Genomic DNA, 15,761 nt, shown 5'->3' with positions numbered 1-15,761 from the left:
GGCTGCTCCTGTTTCACATTGTTGTGGATGATCTGGGCCAGGGGATCGAGTGCCCCCTCAGGAAAGTCGTGGACAACACCATGTTGGGTGTGAGTGTGGATGTGCTGGAGGGCAGGAAGGCTCTGCAGAGGGATCTGGACAGGCTGGATCAATAAGGCCAAGTGTCAGGGCCTGCCCTTGGGTCCCAACAACCCCCTGGAACGCTCCAGGCTGGGGGCAGAGGGGCTGGAGAGCTGCTCAGCAGGAAGGGACTTGGGGGTGCTGCTTGGCAGCAGCTGGATATGAGGCAGAGTGTGCCCAGGGGGGCAAGAAGGCCAAGGGCATCGTGGCCTTTGTGGAGAAGAGTGTGGCCAGCAGGAGCAGAGAACTGATTGCCCCTCTGTGCTGGGCACTGGGGAGGCCCCACCTGGAGTGCTGTGTCCAGTTCTGGCCCCTTGTGCTGGTTTAAGAGTTAACCAGCAGGGGAAATGAACTCAATTCAAAGGAGAGATTATAAATCAGAATAACAATTTATTAAAATAATACAGTAAGTACAATTATACAAATAAACAATTGGTCTTAACCCACAAAACCCAAATGTATAACCCAGCACCCTGGGGCATGAACAAAGTGGTGTTCCTTGGGCCCCCCCTTGAGTCCAAAGTAAAGGGAGAAGGGAAAAAACCTGCTGGTGGCAGAGGTGTTGCAGTCTGGTCAAAAGTGGTGATTGCAGTCCAGTTGAGGGTGGTGGTCTCAGTCTGGTTGAGAGCAGTGAGCTGCAGTCCTCCTCTGGATCCCACGAGTGGTAGTAAGGTTCTGAAATTCCAGGTTTATATATTCTCCAGTTCAGGCAGGAATGCCCAGTCCTCCCCTCAGAGCGGAGAATTCCATAAAAGGATGCTTCGTCCTTCCCTTAGAGTGGGGAATTCCATAAAAGGGTATGAGGATGCTCAGTCCATAAAAGGGTATGAGGTTGCTCAGGAACATCCTCCCCCCCTTGCAGGCCTCTACTGACATCAGTTTCTGGGAAATGGCATGGAAGGCCATAGAATACACACTTTTGGGCTACACTCATCCAGTGATGAATCGGTCCCAGCTGTCCTAACCAGGACACATGGCAACCATCATACCTCCCACTGCTACGGACATTTACCATGGCAAACCTCATACATTGTATTACTACGGTCGGTTACCATGGCAAACAGCATACATTCCCACTGTTTTGGTCGGTTACCATAGCAACCATCATACAGTCCTGTTTCTATGGTCAGTTACCATGGCAACCACCATACATTCTCGTCGCTACGGTCAGTAACCATGGCAAACATCATACATTTCCGTTGGTACGGTCAGTTACCATGGCAACCATCATACATTCACGTTGCTATGGTCAGTTACCATGGCAACCACCATACATTCTCGTCACTACAGTCAGTTACTGTGGCAACCATCATACTTCCCATTGCTATGGTCGGTTACCATGGCAACCACATACAGTCTCATTGCCAGTGTCAGTTACCATGGCAACCATCACACATTTCTATTGCTATGGTTAGTTTTCATGGCAACCCTCATACATTCCCATTGCTACACTCAGTTACCATGGCAACCACCATACATTCCCATCGCTACAGTCAGTTACCATGGCAACCTCTTGGTTCCTCTTGGAGAGAAGCAGATGCAGATGAGCCTCCCTGTTGTCCACCAACCTGCCAGCTGTGCTCTAAAGGTCTGTGTCCCAAGGGGTGTCTTCACCAAGACCCTGCACAAACCTCTGGGACTCTTTGCATCCTGTCATGGGGCCTTTCCAGTGAATTCCAAGGTTATCAAAGCCAACTCCAATGGGCTCTTTGTCTCACTCCACAAGGTCACCCAAACCAGTCTCTCCTCTGACCCTCACCCACAAAAGTTCACCCAGTTTGTTCAGCCCCTAGAGCAGCTCCACAGCTCCAGGAAGCTCCTTCCCACTGAGGACACCTCTCTCCTGCTCTTTCTCTCCTGTGTCTCCTTGGCCTTCTCTCCCAACCCATCACAGCCCTGCAACCTGGGAACTGTCTCAGCAGGCCTGGGCTGTTATTGCCTGCAAGTGGAATGGAGAGAGACTTGGGGCTGCAGCTCCTCCTGCCTGTGCCCCACACGCAGGGCATTGGGGCCTGTCTGGCTGCAGCCCCTCAGTGGGGCACCGGGGTAAGAACAGACTTGCAGTGGGGAAAGCTGCTCTGAAAGCCCCGAGAGCTGGGGTGTGCAGAGGCTTTGCTGACAATGGCCTTGGGGGTGGATGTGCTGGGACTCAGGCCCAGGGGGAAAATCCCAGGCCTGATCCGTGAGGAGATCAGCACATGCTGCTGAAATGCTGGAGGAGAGAAGCACCAGCAGAGGGAGGAAACAAGTGTGGACAGCCTGGGCTGATGGGATTTGGACTCGTGCCTGGCCCGGCCTTGGCTGGGCAGAGAAGGGACAGCCTTTGTGTCCCTGCAGGGCTGGGATTCACTCCCTGCCCCAAAGGCCCCCAATGTGTCTGAGAAGCCCTGGGTGGTGCCTGTCACACAACTGCTGGGAATGGGGAGGGGGTTCCTGCACAGGCCCTGTGCTGTCCATGGCAGCTGCTGCACTTGTGCTGCAGAGCCCTGGCACCTCCCCTGGCACTACAGGCCCCTCTTTGGCTGTTCAATCCAGGCTCTGCTGCCCTGAATTAGGTTCAGCATTGAAGGGATGTCCAGGAGACAACTGCCATTGTACTCTGAGGACATGTAGAAAATACCCTGATAAAGAACAGGAGAGAGACCTCTCTCCCTGTGCCACCTGACTCCATTTGGTCACCTGAACACCTCTATGGGCTGCCCTGGACAGAAGGAACAGTGACAGGTTCCCCTGTCCTACATGTGGGCCCCTTCTGCCACTGAAGTTGGCCAAAGCAATGTCCCAGCAGCCTCCAAGAAGATCCCACAGCTGCTGCCCTGTCCCTAGGAACTGCTCCATTGGAGCCTGCAGTTCCCAGCAGGAATCTCAGTCACCTCTGGCCCCTCAGAAGGAACCAGGGCTTTGTGTCCCAGCAGGTCACGCCTGGCTTTGGTCTTCATTCATTGCCATGGGAGCTGGGACAAGGAGTCACCTGCAGGGGCCTGTTTTGGTCCCACTGAAGTGGGGCAGGAGGAATCCCAGCCCATGGGGGTTGTGGAGGGAGCTGAGTGTCCTTCTGGCCCCGGGTCTGCAGAGCCACAAGGAGACACCTCTGTTGACTCAGCTGAGTCCCTTCCCTCAGTGCAGGTGAAGGAGATCCCTCCTGGGCACTGTCGGGTTTCCTGTCTAATGATGGGACATGAAAAGGGGACTCTTGGACTTAACTCTGTGTCTGTTTGGAGAAATGACAGTGCTGAAAGAAGTGTCTGTGCCCAGCTGAGAGAAGGCACATCATTATTTCCTTCAGCTGTGTCCCAGCAGTTTCCCTGGAGCCCCAGGGACAGCTGGAGGGAGCCCAGAGGGGCAGAGAAAGGGCTGCCTGGGGCTGTTGCTGTGCTGCTGAGCTGGGCCGGGCTCCTGGCACACAGGGAGCTCCTGGCAAGCAAGAAGAGCTTCAAAGAAACAGCTCTGCTGGTGAGCAGCTCCTCTGAACAGCCCAGCAGGGCTGAGGGCACTGCCTGCAGCACCCAGGGCACAGGAGAGAAGGCAGAGAGATGAGAGGCAGCCTGGGCTGGGAGGTGACTGAGCTCTCACTAGGCAAGAAACCTTCCCAGGATTTGAAGGAAGAATTCTCTGGCTGTAGGAAAGTTTAACTTGTCTTCCTGGAGGAATCTCCTAAAGCTGCCACATCCCACAGCTTCCAGGATCTTTCAGCAGGACTCTCCCAGTTGCTGCAGTGCAGGGGAAATGGCCATATGGCAGAGCAGGGCAGGAGCTGTAGGCAGCAAGGGCAGAGAGGAGAAGGGAGCAGGAGGTTCAAGGGATCCTGGGGTGGGAGGACAGGGCAGAGCTGCTCAGGGCAGGAACCTTGCCAGCCCTTTGCCACGGTCAGGCTCTGGCTGCAGAGCAGTGCAGGTGAGTTCCTGCAAGTGCCTCTCCCAGCTGCCAAATGGCAGCAGTGGCAGGAGCTGTCAGGATGGCTCTGCTGGATTTGCTGGGGTGCAGCAGGAGAAGCTGCTGCAGAGCAGGACTTGCTGCTGCCCCCTCAGAGGCCCAGGGCCAGAAGGTTCCCTGTGGCAGGGCTGGCTGTGGGGTGGGAAGGTGGGGGTGCAGCCAGGGGTGCCCAGGGCTGTGGTGCAGAGCAGGGTCCTGCCCCCAGGGCTCTGTGTGCTGGGGCAGGGACTCTGCTGCCTGCCAGGGTCAGCTCTCAGCCCGGCCAAGGAGCTGCCACGGGGCTGGGGGAGAAGGGCTGTGGGGAAGGAACAACTCTTGGGAGGGCAGAGCAGGGCAGAGTCCTTCTGATCTCCACAGTGTGCTGCAGGGATGAGGGCTGGTCACAGCTCCAGATCTAAGCAGGAAATTTCCCAGAAGGTGTTTGCAAGAAGCACAGACAGACATTCTTAACAAGAATGAACCAGTTCTTTCAGTGTTATACTCTGGATTGTCTGGGTGCTGACTGTGACAGGGAAATGAATTTCTGAGCACAGGAGGAGACACTGAAACTTGAACTCTGTTAGATTAGAGGGCATTGAACCTGAGAGTATTAGACATCAAAGCTGTCTTACAGACGCATCAGTGTCATTTTCCAGCCTCCTCAGGATTGCTCTAACATTGCCATCAGAGCCTGCCCAGCCAGAGATGCCCCTGGGCAGTGCCCTGTGCTGCTGGGAGGGCTCTGCAGGGCAGAGCTGAGCCCCCAGGGTTGGGCTCTGGCAGCACTGGCAGGACCCAGCCCTGGGCCCAGGGAAGCAGCTGCTGGCAGGGACAGCTCCAGGCAGCAGAGCCCTGAGCAGGGAGTGGGGGGCAAGTGCCCCCAAGGCCTTGGGGAGGGGGCGTTCAGGCAGCTCTGGGGGCCCTTCCCTGCAGCTCTACTGGGCACTGTGTGCTGGGCCATAGAAATGAGGATTCCTGCAGTGGAAAAGAACCTTCCAGGTGTGATGGTGAAAACAGAAAACACAGGCAAAATTTTTCTAAGCTGAGACTAAGCTTCTGCTCTGCAGCCCCAGCTCTTCTGATTCATGGGTGTAGAGACGGAACTTTTGTATTCAAAGTCGCTTACATCTGACATTCCTTGTGTGTATGAGAACTCTACCAAAAAAATTCCATGTCTCACTGCAGCAGAGCAAACCTGACTCCTTGGTAGTGTATTTGGTGACATTTGACACATGGATTTCTTTTAGAAATGGAGTGGCTTTTTCATAGAGGTCTGTCTAAACTGTCTTCCTTTCCTGAACAGGTCCTATGCCAAGAAACAAAAGATGTCCAACAGCAGCTCCATGGCCCAGTTCCTCCTCCTGGCATTCACAGACAGGCGGGAGCTGCAGCTCCTGCACTTCTGGCTCTTCCTGGCCATCTCCCTGGCTGCCCTCCTGGCCAACGGCCTCATCCTCAGCGCCGTAGCCTGTGACCACCACCTGCACACCCCCATGGGCTTCTTCCTGCTCAACCTCTCCCTCACAGACCTGGGCTGCATCTGCACCACTGTCCCCAAAGCCATGCATAATTCCCTCCAGAACAACACAACCATCTCCTACACAGGATGTGCTGCACAGCTCTTTTTCTTTTATTTCTTCATCTCAGCAGAGTATTTCCTCCTCACCATCATGTGCTACGACCGCTACGTTGCCATCTGCAAACCCCTGCACTACGGGACCCTCCTGGGCAGCAGAGCTTGTGCCCACATGGCAGCAACTGCCTGGGCCACTGGCTTTCTCTATTCTCTGCTGCACAGTCAATACATTTTCCCTGCCCCTGTGCCAGGGCAATGCCCTGGGCCAGTTCTTCTGTGAAATCCCACACATCCTCAAGCTCTCCTGCTCACACTCAGGCTACTGCAGGGAAAATGGGCTCATTGTGGTTATTGCCTGTTTAGTGTTTGGTTGTTTCATTTTCATTGTGTTCTCCTATGTGCAGATCTTCAGGGCTGTGCTGAGGATCCCCTCTCAGCAGGGACGGCACAAAGCCTTTTCCACGTGCCTCCCTCACCTGGCCGTGGTCTCCCTGTTTGTCAGCACTGGCACATTTGCCTACCTGAAGCCCCCCTCCATCTCCTCTCCATCTCTGGACCTGGTGGTTGCAGTTCTGTACTCGGTGGTGCCTCCAGCACTGAACCCCCTCATCTACAGCCTGAGGAACCAAGAGCTCAAGGATGCCATGAGGAAAATGATGACTGGATGTTTTTCAGGAGTAAAAACCTGCGTCTTTTCTACTGCAGAACACTCTTTGTGTAACCCTTTAGTGGCCCAGACTGCCTTCTAAAGCTTTTGAGACTTTTGGGGGGGGGGGGAATTTCTTATATTTTTCCTCTTTTAAAGTTAACACAGAAATTTATTCTATATCCCATACCTAATTCACTCTCTACTTATTTGTTTTGACCTGCAATTGGGTAAATGAGGAATCATTCTCTGTGTGCATTTAAACAAAATAAAAGTTCCTGCAGCAACTTCTTTGTCAAACCTCCTGCCTTTATTATTCTGTACACGAGGAATCACAAACTCGGAGTATAATAAAGGACTTGAATTCTTTTTTCCAGATTATCCCTCCAACAACAGTGAGGAAAGCAACTCACTGGGGTACTTGAGGGACTGAGGGCTGTTTCAGATGTTCTGTGCTGGTGACCAGTGGCAAATGGTCTCCAAGTCACCTGCCTGGGGCTCTGCAGCTTGTGAGGGTCTGATGGAAGGTGAGGACTTGTCTGTAGGAACTCAGGCAGTGCAGGAGAGCACAGAGGATCTGCAGGGACAGCCCGTCCCATCCAGTCAGCAGGGAATGGAGCCCTGGAGCAGAATCCTGCCCAGGGTGGAGTCACCAGAGATCAAGTCCTAAATCTGCCTGTGAACTGGTAAAGGAGAGTTCTGCAACCCCAGGGGACACAGTAGGAACAGAGAAAGGACTCTGGCCAGTGACTCATCTCACCCGCAGTGAACTCCCCTTTGTGCCTCCCCAGTTCAGGGAGGGCTGTACCAGAGCCAGGGGTGGGCTTTCCAGGAGGGTGTCCTGAAGAACTCTCCAGCCCACAGGCTGCATGGAGTGGAGCCCTGCCCTGCCCTTTGTGCCATTAGAAACAGCCCATGGTCCTGCCCAGCCTTGTTCTTGGCTACTGAGCCTTCCAGGACTATGGCAGAGGGTGGAGAGGAGTGATCCCCATCCTGCTGGGTCTGCTCCCCACCCTGACCAGCATGGCCAGTGCAGGCTCAGCCCAGGGTGCCACAGCCCCTCCCTGTGCAGAGCAGCACCTCCAGCTCAGGGCCCTGCAGGGATCCCAGGCTGGGATCTGCAACTGGCCAAGGCAGCCTGGGCACACTGACCTGGGCAAAGGGATGTCCCTGGAGAAGATCAAGGCAGCATTTCTGGGCCTGCAGAGAGGAATCCCTGACACAGAGACACCTCTTTCTGCAGCCCCCCTGAGGACAGGCTGCTCTGTCCCTGGGCCAGGACTCTGGGCTGGGCTGGGCAGAGGGGCTGGCACTGAGGGGCACAGTCAGGCTGTGCTGGGCATCTCCTGGAGGTGACACCAGGGCCCCTGCAGTTTCCCTGACCCCCATTTCCTCCTGCCATGCTGAGTGTCCAGCCCCTGAGCTGATGGGGATGCTGAGATTCCTCTCTGTGCCCCAGGAGCTGCTGTGCCCTTCAGAGGGGCTGGGGCTGTGGGGGGAGTGCCCAGAGCTCTGCAGCACCCTGGGCTGGGCACTGCTGTGGGACCAGACCAGACTGGGCTGCTCCACCCATTGACCTCGATAATGAAATCACTTCTAATTTTTTCCTGAAGAACCATGAGAATATGTGTTGTGTCCTGAGCACTAGACTGGACCCTTGGGATAATAGAAAAGGTTTTGGAGTCAGGGATATTGAGAAGGCTGGGCAGTGTCACTGGGAGACCTCTCTCAAACCCTTGGAAAGGCCAGAGCCATCCCAGAGCTTCCTGGGGCCTTGGCAAAGGCAGACATGGAACCAGTCTGCAAACAGGGCAGCAAGGAGGGTTGGCAGAGTTCCAGACTGCTCAGGCTCTGCAGGGAAGGGGATAGGGCAAGTCCTCCTGCAACCATTCCCAGGTATGGGAAGGACAAGGCAGGGATTGCAGAACCCTTGTGGGAGGGAAAAGAAGGCAATGTTGTATGCCCAGACTTCAGCAAGGCCCTTGACATGGTCTCCTGTGGTCTCCTTAGAGCCAGACTGGTGACAGCTGGACTGGACAAGTGAAACATGTGGTGGGGGGGAAGTTGAATGACTGATGAGGGTCAAAACTCATGGGACAAATTCCTCTTGGCAGCAACTCCCAGGTGACATCCATCAGGGACCAGCCCTTGACCATTCCTATGGAACATCTTTATTATGTCTCTGGGTGATGGGATGAAATGCACTTTCCACTCCTTTGTGGATGAGGCCAAGTTGCAGCGAGTCTGTGAGAAACCTCCTCTAGTTAATGGTGACTTGTACAAAAAATGTGGTCAAGATGAGTGAGTTGGATAAACTAGTCTTACCATCAGGTGCCCAGCAAGGCCCAGGACAATGAAGAAAAAACTCATGGGTCAGAGGAAAAGCAATTCAAAAGGAGGGAAAAAGACCAAACACAACCAAACCAAACCCAAACAAACACAGAATGACAGAATATGCTGAGGTGGAAGGGACCCACAAGGCTCATCCAGTCCAACCCAACTCTTCCATTGCCATCTGCCCCCACCCCAGCAGGCTCTGGAGCAAAGCACAGCTGAGGTCCAGCCCAGCTCTGCTCTGACAGAAAGAACCTGCAGTCAGGGACAGGAAGAGGAAAAAGTTGTGTTTAACCAGCCTGAGGAATAATGGGCTCAATGACCTCCTGTATTCCTGGGCACTTGAATGACCCTGTGGATCAGGTTTGGTAGCAGGGAGGGGGCTGCAGGTTTCCCTTAGGGAAGAGGAGATCAGGAGTTGACTCTGTGTCAGAGAGAGCCAGTTTCAGGTGGCTCCAAAATAGATCAGCCAGTGCCCAAAGCTGAGCCAAAAACCAATTCCAGAGGCACCTCTGAGACAACCCTTTGGAGAAAGGATAAAATCCAGGGTGCTGGAACCCAGAGAGGAGTGAGATAAATGTGGGAGAAACAACCCTGCAGGCACCAAGGGGAGTGGAGAAGAAGGAGGAGTGAGAGAGCCTTGGTGGGCACCTGGTAGCCAAAAGCCAACCCCCAGCCCTGAGAGCCACAGCTCAGCCCAGCACAAAAGCTCCTTTAGGTCTGGAGGTTCTTTGCAGCAGCTTTTTAGCAGAGCTGCCAGCTGGGCCATCAAAGGGGATGCTCAGCTGGGTCTGAAACCTGTGTGATCCTTGTCAACCTTGGCTCTGTAGAATAAGAACTATAGAATCCAAAATAGTTTGAATCAGATGAGACCTTTATAGGACATCTAGTCCAACCCCCCCACAGTGAACAGGTTTACATTCAACTAGATCAGGTTGCTCAGAGCCCTTTCTAAGCTGACCTTGAATGTTTCCAAGGCTGGGGCATCTATGACCTCTCTGGGCAACCTGTGCCAGTGTTTCACCACCCTCAGTGTAAAAAATTTCTTCCCTATATCTATTTCAAATCTGCTCTCTTTTAGTTGAAAACCATTATCACTTGTCTTATTACAACTAAGTCTGTGCCCATCCTTCTTACAGGTATGATCTCAGGAGCTCCTGACAAGCCTTGACCAAACCAGTTGAGCAATGAAGAGCATCTGTACTGGACCAGGGTGTGGGGAAGTGTCACTGGACTGGACCAGGTGCTCCTGGATGATAAAGGTGGGAACAATCCAGAGTGGAACATCTGGGGAACACAGGATAATCAGTCATCCCATGAAAGCCTTGGAATATTCCCTGCCTGAATCACAGCCCAAATGGAACAGTTTGGATACAATTCCCAAATAGTTTGGAAACTCCAGTCATTCCTGACACCAGGATGGAAATTCAGCAGATCACTAAAGCCAGTCCCATTGTGAGCCCACAACCAGTGGGGCTGAGGGAGGCCCTGGCAGCTCCCCAGCACCTCCCTCTCAGTGGGACACCTCTGGCAGCCTCTCCCAGCTCGGGAACCCTCCAGTTTGCAACACTCCAAAGACCCTCCCTGATGCCCAGGACAATTCTGATCCCCCTCAACAAACACTCCTCCAGCTGTGACCCTTGTGTGTTGGCAAACACAAAGGGATTTGGGGGAGTGTTTCCCTGACAACAAGGAGAATTTGGGAGAGGGACTTTTCCACTCCCAGCTCTTGATGTGTCCACACATCTCTGCCTGGGTGTGGGTGTGAATTGACTGTGGTTGGAATGTTGTGAATCTATAATTCAGACACTGTTTAAATTGTAGCAAATGCTATTGAACCACTTGATAATTGTTCAATAGGTCAATGATTAAGTGCTACTAATGTCTTTTGCCCCCTTGTCTTTGGATCAAAATCCTTTGCACCCTGACCCAAGACTCTGTGTAAATCATTCTCTTTCATCAAAAAATATATATTTTTCATGACGTCCACTTTAAAATCTTCCTCCTTAGCTAAACTACAAAACAACTCTAATTAGCTGTAGAAATCTTGATGACTTGAAGACAATTAGAAGAAAGGGAAATAATTTGTTTTCCTGTGTTTTAATGGTCCCACAGTGTGTTTGGAGTTGCATCAGCTGTCAGTCCAAGATGGGTCATGTCAGAGCTGGTGAGGCTGGGAGGTGAGGAGCAAGGTTGATCATCCAGGGTCAGTCTGGATCTCCTGAGGAGACACTCAGCATCAAGATCACTTGGAGAACACCTCTATCACCTCTTCTCTGAACTAAAAAATAGCCATCATTGAATTAAAACAAAACAAGTACAAAATTTGAAGACTTGTTTTGAAATTGCCTTGAAGACAATTAAAGGAAAACAAAAAGATCCTGAGGGATTTCTGGATTTTAATGAGCCCCACAGTGTGTTTGCAGCCCAGCCCATGATCCTGAGGTACTGAGAGAAGATTGAAGCAGCTGCTGAAGAAGTCAGAAGCCAAACTGCAAGTGCCTTGAAGCATTGCTGGGCCCCACTGAGGGCAGGCACTGCCAAAGCCTCCCCAGGGACTCCTTGGAGCAGCTCCTTGGAGGCCAGGAGTGCAGGCAGACAAAGGCTCTGGGCAGGCCCCTGCAATGCTGAGCAAAGCCTGCCTTGGTTTTGTGGAGCACAAAGGCCAAGGCCTGAGCCCCAGGCCCTGGCCCAGCAGATCCTGTCCCTCCCGGCTGGCTCAGGGCTGTTTGGGGGGCACTGGGATGGCAGGGGGAGGAACAACAAAGGCCCAAAACTGGGCAACCCCTGCCAGGCTCCTGAGGGAGGGGCGAGGCAGAAACCAAGTGCAGAACCTGCCAGGCAAGTGTCTTGTGGTGGCCTGAGTGGCAGAGGCAGCTGCCAGAGGCAAGGGGACAAAGGCCTGGGTGCCTTTGGGCCTTGCAGCCCTGCCAGAGCCCTTGGCCATCTCTCCTGCAGGCTGTCCTGCCCTGGCCCTGCTGCTGCTCTGGCCTTGCAGGCTGCACACACCCCTCCTGCTTTCCCACCCCCTCCCAGCAGCATTTCTAGACCCTCTCTGATGTCTCTGCACCAGCTCTGGCTGTTCCCTGGAACACAAAGCCATGGGCTGATCCTGACTCCCTCTGGGTGACCTCTTGCAGCACAAGGGTCCCCATTGAGTGACATTTCTTTTTCCTCACCTCCAGTCTGAACCTTCAGTGCTGCTCTTTGTGGAGATTTCATTCTATTTCCAATACAGAGAAAAGCTCCATCCTGTCAGATCTCCTCTAGACCCTCTCCAGTTCTTCCTCATTCCTCCAGAATGGGGAACCTCACAGACAGACAGACCAGTCCAGATGTGGTGACCCCAGGGCTGAGTCCAGGGGGGTGACAACTCCCTTGTCTGGGTGTCCACACTCCCCCCAAGGCAGCCCCATGTGCAGTTGGCCTTAAATCAAGGGGCCATTCTGATTCTTTGTAATGCCACGGAATCAAGTGGCACCGTGACACTGCAGGGCCTCATGGAACCAAAGGAATGCTGAGACATTTCAGAGCCTCATGGAAACAAGGGGCCACAGTGATACTGAAGAGTCTCATGGTACCCACTGTGCCTCCCCAGAACTCCATGGAATCAAGCAGAGCCGCTGCCTCCCCCCCGCCGCCGCACGGACCGGAGTCGCCGGCTCTGCCCCGCTTGGACACCTCTGGAGTCAGCGTGTTCTTGGGTAGCACAACTGATCTGAGATGAGAGAGTTTCCCACATTTTCCTTTGCCCCCTCTTTCCCATGGTTTTGGTTTTCTGTTCTTTGTTCATTCAGGGGGAAAAGGGAGAAGGGAAACATGTTGATCCCTGTTTTCATCTGTTTACAAAAGAGAGTTGGGACAGGGGGAGAGAGGAGGCAATTTCTCTCTCTGTTGTAGCTTTGAACTGTTCTGTTGGTATTGCTGGTTTTGCTGCTGTATTTCTTGTAAGTGAACTGTTATTTTTTTTTCACTTATACCTCTTTGTATTTTGTCTCCCTGTAGTGGTGGGGAATAAAAGAGGAGTGAATTCATTTTATGGGAGTTTCTGCCCCAATATGTCTTTTAACCAGGACAGGTTGCTCAAGGGCTCCCTGAAATTTGGCATCATTCACAAAGGACTTGAAAACACATTTTGTCCCAATGTACAGAGAGATAATAAAGATGTTCTACAGTGGTGTTCAAGGGCTGATCACTGAGGGATTTCATCCAGAAGTTGCTGCCAAGAGGACTTTGTACCATGGATTTTATTTGACACTCTTCATTCAACCAGCTTCCCACCCACCACATCTTCCACTTCTTCAGTCCAGCTCTCACCAGTCTGGCCATAAGGAGACCACAGGACACCATGTCAGGGGCCTTGATAAAGTCTGGGCACACAACATCCTCTTCTATTCCATCCCACAGGGGTTCTGCAATCCCTGCCTTGTCCTTCCAATGCCTGAGAATGACTGCAGGAGGACTTGCCCTATCCCCTTCCCAACCTGAGCAGTCTGGAACTCTCCCAACCCTCTTTGCTGCTGAAAAACCTCGATATGATTAACTGCTCAGAGAATTTTGTATTTTTAAGCTGCAAAGTATTTGTTTATTCAACGTTGTGAGCAAGCCAGCTCGCGCTGGACAAGCTTGCTCTACCTGAATGTGCAAAAGGAAGCCATTTTATACACTTTAGATACATGGTTAAACCATTTAACATACATATTAATAAGTAGGCTGGTTTCTGGGTGGAGTCTTTCCAGGCATGCACAGTCTTCTACTCGGGGGTCTTCTCCTCAAGCCTTCATCCCTCTGGTGGTCACCATGGATATCTTCCTTGATTTGACCTCTTCAATTTTCTTTGTCAGGTGACCTGAATTCTTCAAGCTTGCAAAACCCTGGCTTTGGGCCTTCTGTATCTTATTCAAATGTCTAGTTTACCTAATTTATTACCATGTGTGTACTACTCCTCTCTATAATAAGTCCTTTGGTCCAGTGAGCAGAACAGAACATGGTATTAACCAGTGCTCCTGAAATGTTCTTCTAGCAACACAGGTATTGGGGTTTCTTAGCAGGCCAAGATATCTCAGTTAACTCTTTTAGGCCTGGCTCTTGTTGCAGTGGCTGTGCTGATTTCCAGAGGCTTCTGGCTTCCCAGGCAAAGCCAAGGCAAGAGCAGGTGGGAAGGGGCTGCGCTGCTGCTGCTCCTGCCCGAGAGCCCCGGCTGGGCCGGGGACGGAGCCCAGGGCGCTGCAGCTCTGCCTCCTCCAGAGCCGGGGGGCTTTGGAACCAGGAATGACAGGGGGGAACAAAGGGGGCTGGGGGGCTGCACTGATGGTCACACTCGGGCCACCGTCAGCAGAGAGCTTCAGCCCCCCCAAATTAAAGCAGAGGGAAATGGTGCAAACTGTTTCATTTCAACCTTTCTTTACTCATTGCTATAAAATGACCCAACTAAAAGGAGGACAAGCAGGCCCTGATCCCTTCTCCTTTGGGAGAATCCCCACATCTGGTGCTGTGAGGGGCTGTAAAGGGCCACGAGGGGCTGTGAGGGGCCATGAGGGGCTGTGAGGGGCTGTGAGAGCTATGAGGGGCTGTGAGGGGCTGTGAGAGCTATGAGGGGCTGTGAGGGGTTGTGAGGGGCTGTAAGGGACCATAAGGGGCTGTGAGGGCCTGTGAGGGGCCATGAGGGGCTGTGAGGGGCTGTAAGGGGCTGTGAGGGGCCATGAAGCACTGTTGTTGCCTAAAACCAGCTCTTAAAGAAACCTCTAAGACTCGATTTGTGAGTTTTAGTAGGCAGGCAATTCTATTACAACACACTGCATGATTTCAGCAAACCAGGTGTCCTGGGAATCAGTTCACCAAAGTGAACACAGAGGTATCTTCACTCCTGCTGCTATGTCAGCATTACATGGTTATCCATTTTTTGTTCCCTGCATTCCTGTTTCATATTCATGGCATTCACACACACAGCAGACCTGCAGCTCCCAAAATTTATTAAGATATATACATATCCTTGTAAGGTCTCTGAGGGGTTTCATCAAGTGTCTTTGGTGGTCTTCTCTGTTTGGAGTCCCCAAAAATCCAGGTGACTGCCTTATGAACTTCTTTGAGACAGTATTCTTGGTTATATATACACCTGTTGCTTCAGCTCCCTTCTTCATTGTTCTCTCACCTTGCTTGGCTGATTTCTGTAAACTGCACACGGTAATTTTCTATGACACATTTTGTTGCAAAGACTATTAGTTCTTGTTACATCTCTACACCCCAATATCAAACTGCTCAGGTCTTACACATGGGTGCAGAAGGAGAGCGTGGAAGTTGAAAGAGAGTAGCTCAGAAAAGTCGTTCTCCCTGGCAGTGCTGCTGTGGTGGAACTCCTTTTCTCTCTGCAACTGTATAGATGGAATGTTCTGGTGCCATTTACAGATGGAATGAAGATTATGGACTCCTGACTTGGTGGACAGAAATCACTTTATTATCCATCACTCAGGGTTTTTATATCATTCACATTTACCTGGGAGTGGTTAAGCAAGTCACACATCCATCACTTACTCAGGCCGGCCTGTTAACACAGCACACACACAGACCTTGGAGTTTTAAGGAACTCCTTTACACACCCACATATGGTAAGAATGCAAACAGAATAGCTGAGCTCATTTCTGGGCAGTAAATCACAGCCTAGAGAAAACAACACAAGGTCATCTTAGACTTTTCTCAGGGCTTTCACTTCTTGATTCTCATGCTGGCTGTCACGTCTGCACACAGGGACAGTCCCTGCTACTTCAAAGGATTTTTCAATGAAGGATTTCAACCAAAAATTTTCTGCAAGAGAATTAGGTTTTTTGAAATGCATACATTACAATTCCTCATCTAGGCAGTATCAGAATCAAATTCAATAGTAGACAATGAATTAGAAAGGGTAAGAAGAATAACATTTTTTTTTGGAGAAAACAATATTACAAGAAAAAAGAGAACAACTCCCACAAATTATTGCCATAAAAAACCTGAGAAGAAAGGCTGGGCCATCCATTCTGAATGTTATGGAGCAGAAAACAGAAACATTTTTGCTTCTGAAAAACATCAAGTCATCATTTTCCTCAGAGCGTCCCTGAGCTCCTGGTTCCTGAGGCTGTAGATGAGGGGGTTCAGTGCTGGAGGCACCACCGAGTACAGAACTGACACCACCAGGTCCAG

At 51.8% G+C, this 15,761-nt stretch overlaps 2 protein-coding genes across 2 annotated transcripts in view; one reads left to right on the top strand and one right to left on the bottom strand.

Moving 5' to 3' along the window:
* The window catches only part of LOC127461900 (zinc finger protein 160-like), a 205,553-nt gene that overhangs the window by 64,999 nt on the left and 124,793 nt on the right, over nt 1-15,761 (bottom strand). The window contains exon 7 of the mRNA XM_051770102.1: nt 2,837-2,852. Coding sequence (XP_051626062.1) covers nt 2,837-2,852 — 16 coding nt within the window. The remainder of the gene's footprint in view (nt 1-2,836; nt 2,853-15,761) is intronic.
* Nucleotides 1-15,761, top strand: part of LOC127461895 (zinc finger protein 585A-like) — a 208,402-nt gene that overhangs the window by 101,724 nt on the left and 90,917 nt on the right. The gene's annotated exons all lie outside the window — the stretch shown is intronic.

This window comes from Manacus candei, unplaced genomic scaffold (assembly GCF_025592945.1).
Source record: "Manacus candei isolate 608988 ecotype Guabito, Panama unplaced genomic scaffold, ASM2559294v1 h1tg000115l, whole genome shotgun sequence".
Lineage (NCBI taxonomy): Eukaryota > Metazoa > Chordata > Aves > Passeriformes > Pipridae > Manacus > Manacus candei.
Note: the sequence above shows the minus strand (reverse complement) of the source record. Positions and strands in the feature narration are given on the sequence as shown.